This window comes from Capronia epimyces, assembly GCF_000585565.1.
Source record: "Capronia epimyces CBS 606.96 chromosome Unknown aczIQ-supercont1.1, whole genome shotgun sequence".
In the NCBI taxonomy this organism is placed as follows: domain Eukaryota; kingdom Fungi; phylum Ascomycota; class Eurotiomycetes; order Chaetothyriales; family Herpotrichiellaceae; genus Capronia; species Capronia epimyces.
In genome coordinates this window covers 2,628,341-2,646,597 of record NW_006912904.1, presented here as the reverse complement: position 1 = coordinate 2,646,597, position 18,257 = coordinate 2,628,341, and the positions used below count along the sequence as shown (strand labels likewise).

Here is an 18,257-nt window from a genome sequence, read left to right as displayed (position 1 = left end):
TTCCTGTGGCTTTCTCTTCACCTCGCCTGGAGGCATCGAAGGACAGCCCTCCTCTGCATTCGGTCCAACTCAGGCCAACTATCAGTCTATGCATAGAGACATCCCGGAGCAGCTGGCCGGTCTTTCTTGTCGACCCCGCAAGCAGCTCCCAATACACCAGCTGACGATTCTTGGGCCCTAGTATCGGCGCTACCAGTACTGTATACTATCCCTCCGAATTTGGCAGACAGCCCTGATTCGGGGTTCAAGATACTTACAGCAATAGGTATTTAGGCGCATTCTGAAAGAGAAACCCGGGGATGCTCGAAACTCCACAATGTATACAGATTGATTCTGTAGCATTCCAGCGCTCTTGGCTAAGCCATACTTTGTCCATCGCTTATGATACGGGTCTTTGCAAGAATGCAGCCATAGATACATATCGAACAAAGCAGCTCGACCGACCTGGCCGGCAATAAACGTACAGCCTGATACACCAACTCTTCCTTGCTCTTTCAATTGGCCTAGCAGCTTTACCATGGACTCACGGGCACTTATCGACCTCGGTCTACTTAATACCTCTGCCCACAAGTCCGTTGCTGTTCTCCCCCCTGTGAAATTTCTTTCGGTCGCCTGGACAGTACCACTTGACTGTGCGCGGTGGAAGTTCAACCAACCCGACACATTCCATGTGAAACCACTGTCCAAAATCACACTATCAGGAGCTCCGGTTAGTATACGATAGACTTCTGAAGGCGGGAAAGGAAAATAAAGCAGACCCTGGGGGGAGTTGGAACATACCTTGTCATCGAATTCACAGCATATCATCTCTCCCCAACTGACATCTCCACACACGCAGTACCGCTCTTCATCTGGATCGACAATCTCCTGGCGGCCGTCGACGTCGATGCGAATCTGTGGCACATCTGGCGAGGTGGCAGCAACTAAGGCTGCAGGCTTCGGTGTCGGCTTCTGCGGTTTCACGGGTTTCGTTCGCCGCTTGCTCACACTCACAGCAGCCCCGCCATCCTGGCTTGACTGCATAACAGTTCCGGGCGCATCACGCTTGCTGCGCCGACCTGCTGCGGTGACCGCGCCTTTGGGACTGGTTTCGCCCGCCGCGAGCCTCTGGCCGGCCACTGAAGGGGTCGTCGAGGTACGCTGACTAAATCGTGCCGGTTGTGGTTCAACCGACGCAGCGGTGGATCGTCGCGATGGTGGTCTTGAAGACGCAGGAGGGGTCGACTCGGTCTTCGGCGCCACCAAAGTGAGTTGAACGCTTCCCGCTCGGGTTGCCGGTGCAGGAGTAGGTGTTTTGGACGGTTGCGAGCCTGCGGCGGAGACGGTAAGTTTCAACGGGATTTTGATGGTGCCTGCGCTCGTGCGCGCCGGTTCACTACCCGCTGAGGTTGGAGCAGATGGGACAACTTCAACAGGACTCAGTGCAAGTGGTGATGGCTTCGGGGCAATCTTTTGCTTCTTTCTCGCCACATCAGGCTCCGCAGATGGTGAAGTCGACAAAGCTGGCGTGTCTTCTGCTTTCCTCTTTCTACCGGTTTTGTCCGCAGCTTTCTTCCCAACACTGACCGTTCCATTAGTGGTGGGCGTACTCGCTGCACTTCGACTTAAAGAAGCAAGGGCTGATGCGAAAGGTGTGGTGAACAAAGTGCGGAATTTCGACCCAATGTCCCCTAGTCGTCGAGCAGCGAGCTCGGCCTCTTGAGCGGCAAGTGCTGCTTGTGACCGGGCAGGGTCTAACTTCTTGTCTTTTCTTGATTCACTCTTCTTCGCAGCCTTGGGTTTTGGAGCAGGAGTTGCACTGGGCGGGGGAACTGCACCGACCACCGGGCCAGCCTCCGACTTTTGCTCCTTCTCCGGCTCCTTGCCTGACTCGTCGCGCCTTTCCCCAATCTCCGCATTCTCTGTCTGCTCGGGGTTCTCCACGGTTTCCACCTTTTCCAGTTTGTCGCCTTTCTCGACCTTGGGTCCGAGCCGTTCGACACTATCGATATCGATAAAAGGTGTTCCATTTGCTTGGGCTTCCGCTTTGGCTCGGTAGTAGTTCTCCCAGCCTCGTCCTCGATCGGCCAGTTCCCGTCTGATCATAACATCACTAGGCTCCCAGGCGTGGTTCTTCTTCATCTTCTTTCTCAGCCTGTACATCTCATATTCTGTAAGATGTGTCCAAGGTTTGTACTTGCTCCCAATCTCGGCATCTTCGGGAGGAGGGGTAGGCTTGCGATAGGACTCGGTTGTCTCTCTTGCCAAACGAGCCTTCTCTGCTGCCGGGGTAGGCTTCTCTATTGCGTGTAACACATGTGCGGGCGGCTTTGGTTGCTTGAATTTGAGCACGGGCCGGGGGGGCGAAGGTGGGGGGGATTCCCAGTCTGAAACTTCTGTACTTGCGAGGGGCGAGTCCGGATCGTAGGGTGGCATGACCTCTCCGGGGACAGTCACACGGCGGCCGCGAGGTCTTTTGAGTAATGCGGAAGCGACCGTGTTCGCCCGAGGAGGGATCAGAGTCAGTCTGGTTGAAGGACCATTCTCAAGCTTCCTTCCGCTGCGGGACCGTTTGGGCTGTGTAGAGGCTTGTTGGGGTTGAGGGCTTGGATCTCGCGACGGCGGTTTCGGGATTGCATGTAATTTGGCTATGATGCTCTTCAGCCGGTTCTGATGTCGGTCCACCACATCGAACATCCGACATGCCTCAGCATATGCCGACTCTCGGGCGTTCAGCGCATGGTCCAAGTGAGTCGATATCTGCGAGCGCATTTCGTACACATCCGGTCGAGCAGCGGGCGTCATGGAAGGAAGTGATCCGTAGATCTTGGTGAGCTCGTTGACAGAGTCGACATCGTCGAGGTACCTTTCGTCGAGGCCGCGAATCAACGTGAGAGATCGAATCAGGTCCGAAGGGAGGTATTCCGTGTAGTCCAGGAAGTCTGTGACAGCGGCCTGCGCGTCGGGATCGACAGCGCGATCGCTGGCAATATCTGCCATCGTCACCATCGAGGCTGATTGTTATGGTGCAGTGGCCGGCGCATCGACTCGGCCAGGGTGAAGGAGTAAGGAGGGAAGGACCGTCGTCGGATTTAGGGGGGGACAAGTACATCCAAGTTGAGTTCGGGATGCGTATAGTGTCTCGAATGGGCCATCCGTAGCCTAGGCCGTCATGCTCGAAATACTCCGGCTAATGATGTGGTCGGGAATCGCGACTTCTGGTGTGTCCTGCATCATTCATCAACCGCGCATGCCAACAATTCACGTCCGCGTCCGAAAGGCGGTGACAGATGGCAGAATAATAGTCATGTCACATGATTGCTCACGACAATTCAGATCTGCTTATGTAAGACAGTCTTGGTTACATCTCTTCTCTTGTGATTGATTCTACGGAGGACTTGCTATTTATCGACGGGGCCTAAGAGTGTCGGGCTATGTACTAGGTACTAAGTACGTCGTACAATGTATACGAGAATCGGCAGAGTTCGTTTCCTTCGGTATCCATCGTCTTTCTAAGTCTGATCATACAGCTTGTGCTTGGCACAGAGGTTCGAGATGAGATGTTCCATGAATCCATCTAGACCAAGAGTCTGCGGTCCTCCATTTAGGTTGACCATTCTCACAGCAGCTTTGATATGATTTTTATACATAGAAATGTCAGAGGCGACCAGCTATATCATTGTTTGTGAGCTTCCTGGCCTGGCTGCAGGAGTCTGTGCAAGGTCTGTTTTCTTACCTCGTCATATGCTAGCATCAGGGTTGTTCCGACTGTGGCGTCACTAAAGACGACCTCGTTCGAGATGGCATCTCTCAACGACTTTGTGCATGAGAGCTTGTATTGACAGGCAAGCTGAACAAATTGTTGCTGTTGCTGCGAGTTGTGATGACTCAGGTACATATGTCGACAAGCCAGCAGGAAGACGGCGTCAAGAAGTCCTCCTTCTCTCAATGCGAATGGCACCCACCTCTTGGTCATGGAATCCTGGTAAATGGAGATGTCTTCCTGACAGCGCAAAAAGGGAACGACGACTGTGACATCTGTGGATGGTGTAAGAAGAGGTCAAGCATCAGCCTCGTGTCATAGACTCGGACCATGAGGAGCTGGCGCAAACGTACAATAGTCCAGGAGAAAATGCTCGATGGGCTTGAAAGGCCGGACAAAGCTCATAAACGGGTCTTTTCGACCCGCAGGCATGGCGGCTATGAAACGAAGACTTGTCATATCTTCGGAGTAAATGCTTTGGGCACTCAAGGCTTTGGGATTTGTATGCAACTGCTTTGACTGGTACTGCATCGTCTCGTGCTGCCGGGTTTCTCTGTGAGTGGCTCGCGCGGAATGCGAGCGGGCCGCTCGCCGCTGCTGTCTCCTGGCGGAGGCATTGTCGGCGGGGCTCTCATGGACGAAATGCAGCATATTTATCACAGGGTGGCCTGGTGCTTCCTTGGGAGGACTGTCTTCTCTGATGCATGAGATATGCAAAGAGGGTCAGCTCAGGGTAAAGGAAACAGGAGTCGTAGAGGGCCTGAGTGGCAAATGTCGTCGTTTCCGCCAAGCCTTGATCCTTCCACATTGGGAAGCAACAAGTCTCTTTTTGGATTTCGAGATATCCAAAGAGTTGTCAGCTCGGGGTCGGCTCAGGGCATCCTATTAAAGGAAGCAGGAGTCGTAGAGTACATACATGTACCTTATCTATGTGCCCGAGAGTGGATGGCTGACAAATGGCATCGTTTCCGCCAAGTCTTGATCCTTCCGCATTGGGAAGAAACTAATCTCTTTTTGGACTTCTACACGCCTAAGGTACCTACCTAGGTGCCTGGGTAAATCTCCCTTGACGCTGCTCTGATGTCGGTATGATCCACTTCTTAAAGACAAGAATACCGTGGAGTAAAAATTGGAAGTGTGGCCCTTGAGAGTATATAAAGATAGGCTTTCCAGAAATCAAAACCATGTGGATTGTATTGATCTATCCTACTTCCCCTCACTACCTCTTCCCAGATCGATAGAATGGGCGGCACTGTTCTAATCACCGGAGCCAACGGCACCTTGGGCCTTGAATTCGTTCGAGCCCTTCTTGATTCATACCCTGAGTACACGGTGGTCGGAACTGTCCGAGATCCTTCGCCAAAGTCTGACCCGAACACGGCCAACCTTGTGCGAATAGTCAAAGAACACCCAGGAGCCAAGGTGCACATCCGATCACTCGACCTGGGCAGGCTGGCAGAAGTGCGTAGCTTCGCAGACCAACTATCCACCCAGATCAGTCGAGGAGAGCTCCCACCACTCTCGGCCATAGTATGCAATGCCTTCGTCTGGTCCCTGGTCTCCGGGTTGAAGTTCACATCAGACGGATTTGAAGCCACTTTCCAGGTCACTCACCTGTCGCATTATCTCTTGGTCCTGAAGCTACTGAGGAGTATGGACATGACCTCGGGACGTGTTGTGATGCTGGGTTCAATAACACACTACCCCGAGAAAGCAAACCCCATGTCAGCCTTTCGACCAGAAATCCCTGCAGACATCGAAGGTCTTGCGAGGCCGAAGCCAGATCGTCCAGGAGAGGCACATGATCGAGGACAACAGCGATACGGGACGGGCAAACTCTGCAATGTGACGTTCATGCATGATTTGAACAAGAGACTTCAAGCGGTATGTCAAAGTGTTGTAGCGTCATGATTGGCAACTGTTTCGACTGGATGGCTGACATTGGACGGCGAACAGAATCCAGAACTATCGGCCTTGACGGCACTTGCAATGGATCCTGGCGGTCTCGCCGCGTCCAGAGCTCAAGCCGAACAGAGAAAAAGTGTCAGGAGAATCATGGCTGCCGTGAACTTCTGCATGCCTCTTTTGAAGCATTTTACGCAAATGTTCAGACCCACAGCCGATGCGGCGCGGGACCTTGTCGAAGTCAGTGTTGGAGCACAGTTTCAGGGAAAGAGAGGATACTATGTTGGCTGCAAACTAGGTGATTCTGCTGCCATGAGCAGAGATCCCGAAGTTCAAGCAAGACTATGGGACGCATGCTGGAAATGGGCTGGTCTCAAGTCCGAAGAAACGATTCTCTGATTTGCTACAATCAGCACCGTTGATGAGAACATCCAAGCCATAGTTCTCCCTTAGCCAGTGAGCAACCATGTCCATACCTGCCACAGCTCCACCGTCAGTCCAGACATTCCCATCGACAACCCATTTTGTTTCCTTTGTCCATTTGACTCGGGGGTCCTTCCTTCTTGTCCATTCATACTTGAGGTTGTCAATGGTGCCTGGATTGCCATTCAGCAGTCCAGAGGCTGCAAGGACCGATGGCTTCCTCGGCTACATGTAAATCATATAGCCATCACGAGTTTTTCGGTTTCCTCATCGCCAGGTATTTGCGCGACATTGTCTTTCGCAGAAGCGAGTTCCTGGTCCGTCATCCTCAACGCCGCTGCCCTTCTCTTCACCCTGATTCTCTTTGCCTGCTGTCACGCCGTTTCAGCAGACCCCATTCTTGACTGAACTTCTGCCACCACTTTCTGTGAGGCTCGGATTTCGCTAAATCGGCCAAACAGAACCTTCGGGTCAGTAAGGCCATCGGACTTCCAGTTGCTCTTGCTCCAGTTGCTCTTGCCAAGTCCCGTCTTTCTCTTTTTCACTGTCGATAGTCGAGGTCGAAGTCGAGGACGACCGGTAACACGCGAAAGGAGGGGTGAGAAAATCTCTCGTGGGAAGGCAGCTGTATTCGTAGTCAGTATTTCAATGTGATCCTCCACCCAACACAGGAAGCCGCTTGTACCTCGGTCGTGCCTCGAGTTCACCTGCGTCGACAGCCCGCGATCGGTCCTTGCAGCGCGTTCATATTAAGGTTTTCCGGAATGAATGAGCCGATGTTAACTCCGGAATCTCATGCGGCAATATCGAGCACAAAGCGCCTCACTGCGAATGTGCTGAATTTTCGGTCTTTGACGTCGAAGAACTCCTTGTCTCCCCCTGTTTTAGCAGATGTTCTCTTTTTCAAGCTCCCTCTCAAGATCCCCAGCCGACGCAAATCCCTTGGTCCAGCATTTCTCGATAATAGATCCCAGCCATACCTCGCTTGTTGACGGCAGTGTCTCCCGTCGAGGCCAAGTCGTCGGATCCCCCACTTCCTTCCACTGTTCATAGATATCAAATGAACAATATTGACCAGTTACGATCTCAAACATTACTGCCCCAAATTGTCCAATATCGGTTAGAATAGAACATCCATATTTGTCGTAGCCTTTGAGGTCCCATTCGGGGTGCATTAAAGAAGATTCAGAGAAGTCAATAAGTCTGATATTCATATTATCGTCATACACGATATTATCAAGCCGCAAGTCGCAGATAACAACACGTTTAGTATGTACGAAGGCCATGGTACGCGCCAACTGAAGTAACCAGGAGAACTGGCGAGACCGTTCTGGCCGGATCTCGTCTAGATAATGCCGTAGGTCGCCATTCATCAACGGCATCTGGATTGAGGGATCTTCGGAGTCGTCGACGTTATAACAGCGGATGATCCCAGGATGGTCACCTAGCCTTTTGTAGATAGCTTTTTCGTTCTTAAAAGACATGATAGCAACGGTGAGCTCGCCATAGGTCTCTTCATGAGGCACTCCGTCAATTTCGACCAACTTCGATATCCGAGGGATCTTAAAGGCGTATCCTTCTCGAATTACGACAATGCCTGCACTACCCACTCCAATGATCTCCTCTTTCACAGTTGTGCCGTCCAGATACAGGTAGTTTGCGTCGTGCGACGTCATGGATGGTTGGGTAGGTCTGTATGTCAGTCGGGTGGCTAGGTTGATGGGTGAAGAGCGTAAGGAGGGCTGAAAAGGTTCGGCTTCGTCTCGTCTGGTATGAATTCTGACAAACGAAGGTTGAAGGCGGAGGGCGCGTGGCAACAGCTTTGATCACGCAATGCATGTTTAGAGAGAACTCTAGACATCAATGCATTGAGAAGTGTAGCTGAGTTCAAGTGTTGATGGTCGCTGCTCAGCGAGGGGCCATGGCTGCGCTTTCTTGGCAATGCTCCTGTCCAGATTTGGGCGAGATGCAGGCATGTACTCGTACCTTGTATCTTGCATACCTGGTACCTCTCTACCTTCTCGGACCATACAGGTCACTCGCTCAAGTACAAGTACTCGGAGTTGCAGTGACCAATTTCCAGCTCACCGAAGAATGACATTGTGCCTTGTTTCCTGCCAAAGTCTCATTGCATGTCAATTGAGTGACAAACACTTCATTTGGTTTGACCTTGACCGCATCTTGCTTGCCTGCTTTCAATCTCTTGTTCTCCTTTCAATTCTGCTCACACTACTTTCCTCACCTTCCTGCCTTTTCCCACAGTGGCCCCTGGAATATTAGAAGCTGTCGCATGTACCTGCGTTGCCCATCAAGGTCAGGGCAACGAATCTCACGAACGCTGCTTCTCCTTCACCCACAATCTGTCCCCCTGAAACAAATTCTTCGTTGAAACAGTAAATTCAGGTCTACATCTTCTCAGAGGTAACTCATAGTCAACGGAATTTGACTCAAGTCTTCTTGGTCAGATCGGAACCCTTGCAAAATGGCTGAAACGCCGGGTACTGCTGCGCAAGATCGCCTCAGTCAACTGTTTGCTTTTCTTTCTAAACCGGCCCCTCCAGTTCCTGGTCAGCGTCACTTCTCTGAGGTAGAACTTGAGAAGAAGGAAGCCGAAGATCAGCGATCGTGGAGCATCCCTTCGACTGCACAGTATCCCCGTCAGGTCAAGTCACCACAGAATCCCGCGAGGAACGTTGATTGCCTCACGAGCTCTGACGAAGAAGACGACTATGTCTCAGCCTTTAAACCTAAGGTTTCGATGAAGAATCCTGAGAGGCCGCACCCGCGCAAAATGCCTGAACACAAGACATGTGGCGAGGTCAAGAAGTCCCTTGTCGAAGGCGAAGGGCCCATTCAATATATTGCGAAGGGCAAGGTGTCATCAAAGTTCAAAGCAACGGACGGCGAGTCGAAGGACGGTGCATCAGACGAGTGTGAGGACAGTTTGCCAGTTTCAGATACACGAGGACACCCTGCCACCGATCATTTCTGCCAGTTCTCCCTCGCAGCAAAATTCCCGTACAAGTACATGAATGACAGCAACGACAGAGTTTCGAGACGCTTCTTCGCGGCCAACAAGTTCTACGAGAGGACATGGGATCTGTAAGTGAATCAGTCATTGTCTGTGCTGGAATAAGATACGTTCGCTTTCATGGTGTCTGCGTTTTCCTGGTATACAGGCAAACTAACCTCTGACCAATAGCTACTATCTTGACCCACCGTATTCGCTGAGTTCGAAGCCTATATTGCTGGTTCCTCACGCACAGTTCAAACAACTCGTCGATGAGATCAGTGAAACCTTCAAGGTACCGGTGTCAGTGCCCGGGTATCCATTCACTCTCACCTTCTACGACGACGGCACCCCTCAGCCAAAGTTGCTCGGTACATCTAAGTCGAGAGCAAAGGCCGGGGAACTTCAGGACTTTATCCCTCCAGCGTCTGCGGATCATGGCGAATGTTCCGACAGTGCAGCACCCGACGTCAAAAAGAACTTTGACGCTTTCCGAGAGAGATGCCGAGATGCCCTAGCCGCGAACAAGAAAAAGAATCACATTGTCAAGAAGAAGAAAGAAGAGGATCGTCTGCTCACCATTCGAGATTGGTATTCCCAGTTGAGGAGATGTCAAAGATATCTCGGCTTACGCCCGAAAGCAGGGGTAGTCGAGCATCCAGATCCAAACATGCCATGGTCTGAACAAGAGCAGTTCCGTCGGCAACAACTCAAGAAGGCACGCATAGTTCTGGATCCGCTGGATGTCCATCTTCCAGCGCCATATCCAATCGAGAAAGAGCCGGTCATCATCTCGATCGACATCGAATCGTACGAACGAGATCACAAAATCATCACTGAGATTGGAGTCAGTACCCTGGACACTCTTGATCTTGTGAAGCTTCCCCCCGGTCAAGGTGGCAAGATTTGGACCAGCCAGATCCGCTCCCGACACTTCAGGATTCAGGGCCGGGAACACTTTGTCAATCGAGATTTCTGCATTGGAAATCCCGACGCATTCCAGTTTGGGCGATCAGAGTTCGTCGCACTTGGTGAAGCTGCTGCCAAAGTCGACAGCTGTTTTGAATGGCCATTCTCTGTACAATTCAAGCATCCAGGCTCGTCCGATACCTGGACTTCAGCGCCAACCAGCCCAACGGGCGAACAGCTCGACTCCAAAGAGCGCTCTTCGGGATCGGATGGCGTGAGCATCGGACCATCAAATAGCGAGCAGGCTGAAGCCAATCGAGCAGCGATGGCGAGTGTTTTGGAGGGGATTAGCGATCCGGACGCCATCAAACTTGCTCTCGATCTTGCCGAGAAGAATCGACCAGATCCGAACATCCTTCAACAAGGCCCCAAGGAGCGCAACATTATCCTTCTCGGCCATGACATCCGAAGTGATCTCGAGTACTTGCGAACCTTGGGCAGCAAGATTTTTGGACCTTCCCGAGGGACCTACCCTGTTGCAGCAATGGAAGTGCTAGGTTCTGACGAAGCCCCTCTGAAGATTTTAGCTTCTATCCTCGAGGCTTTGGATACCGCCCCTTTGTACCGCGTACTCAAGCAAGAGACCCAACCCCGCAGCTTGTCGTCAATTCTAGACGACCTTGGTATTCCCTGCTATTTCCCACACAATGGCGGCAACGATGCCCGATACACGATGGAAGCGTTGATTGCGATGGTCGTCAAGGCCAGATTGGAGGAGGACACTCTACAGAAGGAAGACGAAGATGTCGCAATGGGGAGTATGGGACTACCATTGGACGATCCGGCGCAAGATGGAGCAAACGACCCCGTCGATGTGCCAACAGAATCTGCCGGACGTGGACCATCGGCGACCACTTCGAGGTCAGGTAATGCGCGAGCCGTCTTTGCCACGAGCCTTCCTACCAAGCATGAACTCGATGACTTTGAAGCCGCCATTCTAGCTGACTCGGGCTCCGAGGCAACGCCTCCTCGACAGGTGGACTTGGAAATTGCGGCTCTTACCGAGCGGCTGAAGCTGGATCCTAGCTTGGATGAAGAAGAACCAAAGCGCCGCTTTCGGGGTGGTCGAGATGGTGGTGAGTAAGGGACGTAATGTGAGCGAAGGAACCGAGACAATGCCATGTGTGAGGCTGGAGCAGTGCACTATCCATAAGCAAGACATGATTGGTTTGAGTCTTCACCTCCGATACAAGACAACAAGGGCTTCATGCGGAGTAAACTCGTCTCACAGACACGATAATGAATCAATACAATTGAAAGGGCTGCTCAGAGAGAAATCCAAGTGTTGAATTCCATACCGCCATGCAGACATCGCGCCTCTGAAATGGTAGGTTTTCCCATGTAATGTTTTAACACCTGCATCCGTACAAGCCAACGCCATCCCACCCATGCCATTGTCGAACTTGATCCGAAATCTGTTCAACCGCTCACCAACTAGCTTTCTTGACACCGGGAAGATTTCCCTCCAGCGCATTCATACGGAATTGGAACTGCAAGACATCGAGTTAGGACAACACATAAAAGCGCACCATCGGTACGGTGACCCAGGTTCTGGCCCTTGGAGCCGTGGTATTCGTCTGAGGGTGAACTCCGACGTGGATTTGGGATTGGGGCCTTGGACTGAGACTTACCCGACCCATTCTGAAGGCTCTCAAGACACCCTTCCCCACGCCTCCCATTGTACATCTGTTCTTGATCTGGGTCGGTCTGGTGTAGCAGCTCATCTGGGATAACTGGAGCTGAGCTTGGGTGCGCATCCGCTGGGGTAGAGAGGTATTTCGAATGATATATCGTAGTGCTTGCCTGGATGTGTGCAACACAAGTCAGAACTCAGAAGATGCGGTGCGGAGATCAGGCAGGGTGCCTCGGGTGCCACGGTACCTTTGAGGTTCGAACTGCTCGAAGACTTTCCGCTTCGTGTGGTCGCGAATGATTTTGACGTTGATGAAGCCGCCCAGGTCGAGCTTCTTTGCCCGGAAAGCCGCCGCCATGGGGAAACAGATCGCAGATCGCGGCTAGCGACTGAACAGCTTGAGGAAGTAAGGTCGACTGGTTGACGCTGTCTGTCCCAGGTAATATACAATGTACAGTGGCACACGGCGACGAGCACTCAAATGGCAATTGACGATTGAAGCGGAATCACAATCGCAGGCTCGCCGGCCTTGGCGGTCACGTGCGGCAGAGATGGGGTCTTGTCCCTTGTCCCTTGTCCTCGTTTCCTACATGTAACAATACATCTACTCACCTCTCACATGTATCAACCCAGTACGGAGTACGTGTCAGCCCAAAGCGATAGTCCTTCGACTGCCGAATCAGTGTTCTACTGTGATGTGACAGATAGCGGGCGCGGCACCACACCATCGATGCCAGCACGCAATCCCTGACGAATATACCAATCCCAATTGACCTGGGACAGGATTCGTCGTCGTGACTCACCCGATCGTATTCTGCTGGACTTTGAGTCACCGCTCGGGAGCTTGAACTCCCATGTCAATTCCCCCCTGTCGGGCTTGATGATCAAGTCGTTGAGAGGCTGGTGAGCTGCGTGGCATGACTCATGCCCGTTTATCATAGTCGCTTAGACTTACTAGCGCGGACCTCATCGCCTGTCTTGGGTGGCTTCCAATTGTGCCATTCCAGCTAATGGGAGACAGATTTGTCCTGCTGTCGTGTATACAAAAATGATGGAGATGCCCTCTAGAAGGCAACAGCTAAAACTAGATACCACGGCCTAGCTGGATGTCCCTCGGCCCATTGCCTCAGCCATTGGGCGCTGCTAACTCATTCCTCTTCAGGCACTCACTCTCCTTGTTGTGTCTTCTTTCTTCCATTTGTTAGTCAGCATGCCGAAACCATCCAGGCCGTCCAAAACAGCCGCAGTTACGGGAGATAGCGCCATCGTTGTGACAAGCCAGCAAAGTCGCTTCCACGTCGATGCTGTCGATGCCCCAAGCTCGAAAGACATCGACGTCAAGGACTTGTCCCTCTCGGTTGGTGGTCGTGAGCTCTTAGATCACGCACATCTTCGAATTCTCGAAGGAGTACATTATGTACTCGCGGGGCGGAACGGCACGGGCAAGAGCTCTCTGCTCCGGGCACTGGCAGAGAAACGAGTTCCCGGCGTCCCCAGCAATATCCGGCTTTTACTCCTCGGACAGACGCGTGTCAGCTCAGATGCACTATCAGATCCGGTTGAAGTGGAAGGCCTGTCTCAAACAGCCACAGTTCTTGAACACGTAACCAGAAGCGATCAAATCCGGGAACGTGCTTTAAAGGCCTCCAAAAGCATGTTGAACCATTCTCAGCCCCTTCTCTGGGGTATGATGGGCTGACCGTGCTCAAAGATCTTTCCGTCGCGCTAGAAGAGAAGACGGATTCCAAAAAGATCGTCCAGACCGTTCGATCACTCCAGGTCGAAGCAGCCCAGCAAGAACTGGCTGAAGCACAACTTGTAGCAGCGAGAAGAAGTGGTGCCAGAGGGCTCAAGGCACGCCAGTTACTTATCGAGAAGGAGAAGGCTGTGGAGGAAGCTCGAAGACGGTGAGGGTGTGACTCAATCGAACAATAGTCATTGACTTTCCTTTCTCTAGCTCCCATCGTCCGCAATCCGCCGAAGACGAGCAAGAAGCCATCAGGACGGGTCTCGATATGCTCGAAGCTACGCGCCTGGCCCTTGAAGCCATGGATGCTGGCAGCACCGAAGCTCGCGCTCACACTGTCTTATTGGGATTGGGGTTCTCCGAGGAACAAATCAAACAGCAAGTCCAAACACTGTCGGGCGGATGGCGAACCCGGTGCGATCTTGCCTGCGCCTTGATTCAGCGGATGGATGTTCTGATGCTCGATGAGCCTACCAACTTTCTCGACCTACCAGCAATCATCTGGCTTGAACGATACATCACGACGTCCTTGGCCCGAACAACGGTTGTTGTAGTCACTCATGACAGAGACTTTGCCGACGCTGTGGCTGAGGAGCTGATCCTGGTCCGCCTGGTGCCGGCAAAGACTCTGGAGGTGTTCAAGGGCAACTTGACCGAGTATGAAGGGGAGAAACGAAAGCATATTCGAAGAATGACCAAGATGTCGGACGCCCTAGAGAAAATAACCAAGCACATGGAAGACACCATCAACAAGAACGTCAAGGCGGCCAAGCGCACGGGTGACGACAAGAAGTTGAAGCAGGCTGCCTCGCGCCGAAAGAAACTGGAGGAGAGGTCTGGTCTGGAAGTAGGTCAACATGGTGGCAGGTTCAAGCTGAACCGTGACCTGGCAGGCTATCATCTGTCGAACCGGGCCGAGATTGAGATCCCCGAGTTCGACCCTCCAGTGACGATCACGCTACCTGATCAGCCACCACCGCTCCGGCATGCTGGCCCTCTGTTCAGCTTTGAAAAGGTCTCTTTTGCCTACCCCAAAGCGGGCGTCTGGACATTGAAAGATGTCGACCTCGTGATGCATCCCGGTGAACGTGTTGGCTTGGTCGGCTTGAATGGTAGTGGAAAGTCGACTCTGGTCAAGCTCTTGATGGCAGCTGCATCAAACGGAGAACCGAGACCAACCAAGGGAGCCATCACTGGCCACTCGAAAGCACGGCTTGCTTGTTATTCCCAGCACGCCGTCGAAACCTTGGAAGCGGTTGGCCGACAAGACGCCCAGAAGACGGCCTTGTCTTACATGATGCAGGTTGACGGATGGACCGGGGACGAGCAAGCCGCACGAGGGTTGCTGGCCAAGCTTGGCCTTCGTGGGAACACGGTGACAGATGTTCCACTGGCCATGCTGTCCGGCGGGCAACGGGTCCGGCTGGCGTTGGCCGAGGCCGTTTTCTCTTCACCACAGCTGCTGGTGTTGGATGAGGTGACGACTCATCTGGATGCAGACACCATTGACGGGCTGATTGAAGCTCTCAAGTCTTGGGAAGGCGCGTTGCTCGTCATCACGCATGACCGACACTTCATGCGCTGTGTGGTCGACGGAGAAAAGATGGACAGGGACGAAGAGACAGAAGATGGCGGGGATGGCGAAGAGTCGGGTGCAGGCCCACCAGGAACCGTCTACCACGTGCGCAAGGCTGGCCTCCGCAGGCTTGAACGGGGGATGGAACAGTACGAAGAGATTGTGTCCAGATCGGTGGGCAAGCTCAGAATCTGAAGTTGATGCTTGGGCGGAGGAAGTGTAAGCGATAGCCTGTCGGCGTTACCGGCACCAGCAGCGGCTGGGGGATGGCGACAAACCTCCTCCAGGCCACCGGCCACCGGCCACCAATGAGAATCGGCAGGTCTTCCATGCGCATCTGCATCTACTTGCCTCGAGGATGCTCTCTTTCGAACCCGGCAAACCCCAACGCTCGGTCTTAACGGGACACAGTTAGACGCGCTTGGGTTAGCCAGGCACGTGCACGGCCCGGAGTTACACATTGGACCAACAACGGCTCATTGAACCGCCATCACCACCACGAACCACGAACCTGTTCCCGCTGTCTCGTCACTGTGCAGCTGGGCTGAGGTGCCTCTATATGCCGTTGCCTCTTATAAACGTCCTCTTGATCTCGATGGCGACGTGTTTGGGAAATTGGATTCGTCGGCCATCCGCGGTAGGTCAACCTCAACGCCAGATACTTCCCTCTACGGCCTTATTGCTTGCCCACGATGCGTTGCCAGCGGGCTCTCGCTCTCACAGCCTTGACGTGCTGTCACTGTCATCTTGTTCACGCCCAGCCGTCCCCGTCACAAGTTCTGGCATATACTGTCCCTGCCGGCTTTCCAACCAGTCTCTTCTCTGCCTACTACGTCCCTCCTTCACCCACTGAGGAGGTGAGTCTATGGTCTTTCTGATAATGAGGCTGCCAACTTAACCATAACCAGCCCCAGCCTATCATTTTTGATGAAACACTGAACTATACCTACCCTCTCCACCTCACAGACCCGTTCAACATTCCCGAGGAGAATGAAGACCCCATTTTCTTTCCCGCTCCCCGTTTCGCCGCCGTCAACGGAAGTGCCATTGTTGCAGACGCCCTCGACCAGATCAATGGGATCATTTCGGGCAGCGGCACCAACTGTTCCAAGTGTATCTTTGCGCTCGAGGTCGGGCAGTATGTGGCTCAGCGGGTTCCCCAGATGGTTCCAGACATGCTGGTTGACCTGTGCATCAGCACCAAGTTTGGATCCAACAACAGCTGTCATGGAAACTACGACGCCGAGAACTACGGCGCCGTCTGGGCTCAGGTGCTTGCGCTGGCCAATGTGACTGGATCCGACGGTGCATACATCTGCAATTATCTGAGCAGCAACTTCTGTCCTCGCCCACACACGCTGCCCTCGGACACATCCTCATACTTCGGCGCCAAGCCCAAACAGGTGTCTGTACCCAAGCCCAGCGGCGAGAGAGTCAAAGTGCTGCACTTGAGTGACATGCACATTGATCCCCGGTACGCGCCCGGGTCCGAGGCCAATTGCTCCAGCGGACTGTGTTGTCGGGCGAACAACCCCAAGAGCGCTTCCGGGAAACTGGAGATTTCGTCCCCCTTGTACGGCGCTTTCGCGTGCGACAGTCCTTACTTTCTCTTGACGTCGGCTCTGGAGTCGATTGGACCCTTGACCGGGACGACGCATGACAACCAAACCGATCTGGATCAATTTGCCTGGGGCATTTATACTGGAGACTTGGTGTCGCATGAAAGCCAGAATGAACTCTCGAGGAACTACACCATGTACGCGGAGTATTCCATTTGGCATATGATCAAGGCCTACCTGCCGAGTGGACCTATCTTTGCCGCTCTTGGAAATCACGACACCAACCCTAGTAAGAGAGTCGATCTGTTCCTCGAATCGATCAATTACTATGATGGCTAACGGGCAAATATCAGACGCGATCGACTCACCACATTCTCTCCCAGGGAAGCTGGGCGAACAGCAGTAAGCGAGACATCCCCGGGACAAGATATGCGAACACTGTGTCACTGACCGCGAACTTGAAAAGGTCCTGGAACTGGAACCACGTCTCCTCGCTGTGGCAGCATAACAATTGGATCAGTGCCGAGGCGGCCGACCAAGCTCGCACCCATTATGCGGCTTACAGTATCAACCATGCACGATTCCCCAAATTGAGGATCGTCACCATCAACACTGATTTCTGGTACCGCAGCAATCTCTTCAACTACATGTAAGAGGGGTCTTTTTTCATTCTGCAGCTACCCCAACGGCAGTGGCAGTTTTCACTCGCTTACACGGGGTCCAGAAACACCACCAACCCGGACAACAGCAGGATCCTTAAGTTCCTTGCGCAGGAACTCCAGGACGCAGAAGACAAAGGCGAACGGGTCTGGGTTGTCGGCCACGTTCTGTCCGGATGGGATGGCAGCAACCCCCTTCCCAACCCGACCGGTAAGTTCGGACACTTTGTCAGCGTGTAGTATTCTGAATTCTGATGATGATATCTCCTTTTTTTGTCATGCAGACCTGTTCTACCAGATCATCGACCGATATTCTCCTCACGTGGTGGCCGGCATCTTCTTCGGTCACACGCACGAGGACCAAGTGATGATCTATTACGGCAACAACGGCACGAGCCAGGACGCCGAGCACGCGCTCAACGTCGGCTGGATAGGCCCCAGCATCACGCCACTGACCAACCTCAACAGCGGATACCGCATGTACGAGGTCGACACGGGCGACTTCTCCATCTACGAGGCCTACACGTACCATGCCGACGTCGCGTCGTTTGCCGGCATCAACGCCTCCGCGACCGGGCCGGTGTGGAAGTTCGAGTACTCGACCCGCGATGTCTACCCTGTCGGCACCGATGGCGATGGCGAGCACTGGCCGGCCGATGCGCCCCTCAACGCCACGTATTGGCATAAGGTCAGCGAGGCCATGGCTGCCGACCACGCCCTCGTCGCCCAGTTCAACACGTACCAGGGAAAGGGTAGCGTCAAGAGTCCTAACTGTACGAGCTCTGCTTGTGTTAGCGCCAAGGTCTGCTATATGCGTAGTGGTAGCGTTGCCTTGGGTGCGGCATGTCCTCAGGGGTGAGTTGTCTGTCTTGTCTGTTCGTGTTCGTTCGTTCTTGTTCGTGTTCGTTCTTGTTCGTGTTCGTTCTTGTTCGTGTTCGTTCTTGCTCTTGCTCTTGCTCTTGCTCTTGCTCTTGCTCTTGCTCTTGCTCTTGCTCTTGCTCTTGCTCTTGCTCTTGCTCTTGCTCTTGCTCTTG

At 53.1% G+C, this 18,257-nt stretch overlaps 8 protein-coding genes across 8 annotated transcripts; 4 read left to right on the top strand and 4 right to left on the bottom strand.

The window, feature by feature from the left end:
* Positions 1–547: 547 nt before the first annotated feature.
* On the bottom strand, positions 548–2,979 carry A1O3_00971 (uncharacterized protein; the record flags this gene model as incomplete). The annotated part of the gene is made up of 2 exons (XM_007731120.1): positions 548–694; positions 781–2,979. 2 exons carry the CDS (start codon positions 2,977–2,979, stop codon positions 548–550), a joined length of 2,346 nt encoding a protein of 781 aa, XP_007729310.1.
* A 512-nt stretch (positions 2,980–3,491) lies between these two features.
* Positions 3,492–4,174, bottom strand: A1O3_00970 (uncharacterized protein; the record flags this gene model as incomplete). Its single annotated transcript, XM_007731119.1, has 3 exons — positions 3,492–3,650; positions 3,716–4,017; positions 4,096–4,174. 3 exons carry the CDS (start codon positions 4,172–4,174, stop codon positions 3,492–3,494), a joined length of 540 nt encoding a protein of 179 aa, XP_007729309.1.
* An 810-nt stretch (positions 4,175–4,984) lies between these two features.
* On the top strand, positions 4,985–6,046 carry A1O3_00969 (uncharacterized protein; the record flags this gene model as incomplete). Its single annotated transcript, XM_007731118.1, has 2 exons — positions 4,985–5,626; positions 5,699–6,046. 2 exons carry the CDS (start codon positions 4,985–4,987, stop codon positions 6,044–6,046), a joined length of 990 nt encoding a protein of 329 aa, XP_007729308.1.
* Positions 6,047–6,954: 908 nt separating this feature from the next.
* A1O3_00968 (serine/threonine protein kinase) lies at positions 6,955–7,746 on the bottom strand (the record flags this gene model as incomplete). The annotated part of the gene is made up of 1 exon (XM_007731117.1): positions 6,955–7,746. The coding sequence occupies one exon, from the start codon at positions 7,744–7,746 to the stop codon at positions 6,955–6,957; it is 792 nt and encodes a 263-aa protein (XP_007729307.1).
* Positions 7,747–8,552: 806 nt separating this feature from the next.
* On the top strand, positions 8,553–11,133 carry A1O3_00967 (uncharacterized protein; the record flags this gene model as incomplete). The annotated part of the gene is made up of 2 exons (XM_007731116.1): positions 8,553–9,172; positions 9,273–11,133. 2 exons carry the CDS (start codon positions 8,553–8,555, stop codon positions 11,131–11,133), a joined length of 2,481 nt encoding a protein of 826 aa, XP_007729306.1.
* A 343-nt stretch (positions 11,134–11,476) lies between these two features.
* On the bottom strand, positions 11,477–12,040 carry A1O3_00966 (uncharacterized protein; the record flags this gene model as incomplete). Its single annotated transcript, XM_007731115.1, has 3 exons — positions 11,477–11,539; positions 11,681–11,852; positions 11,931–12,040. The coding sequence occupies 3 exons, from the start codon at positions 12,038–12,040 to the stop codon at positions 11,477–11,479; spliced, it is 345 nt and encodes a 114-aa protein (XP_007729305.1).
* Positions 12,041–12,892: 852 nt separating this feature from the next.
* On the top strand, positions 12,893–15,200 carry A1O3_00965 (uncharacterized protein; the record flags this gene model as incomplete). Its single annotated transcript, XM_007731114.1, has 3 exons — positions 12,893–13,367; positions 13,394–13,589; positions 13,640–15,200. 3 exons carry the CDS (start codon positions 12,893–12,895, stop codon positions 15,198–15,200), a joined length of 2,232 nt encoding a protein of 743 aa, XP_007729304.1.
* A 497-nt stretch (positions 15,201–15,697) lies between these two features.
* A1O3_00964 (uncharacterized protein) lies at positions 15,698–18,082 on the top strand (the record flags this gene model as incomplete). Its single annotated transcript, XM_007731113.1, has 6 exons — positions 15,698–15,862; positions 15,914–16,853; positions 16,918–16,966; positions 17,031–17,213; positions 17,289–17,434; positions 17,508–18,082. 6 exons carry the CDS (start codon positions 15,698–15,700, stop codon positions 18,080–18,082), a joined length of 2,058 nt encoding a protein of 685 aa, XP_007729303.1.
* Between the last annotated feature and the right edge of the window lie 175 nt (positions 18,083–18,257).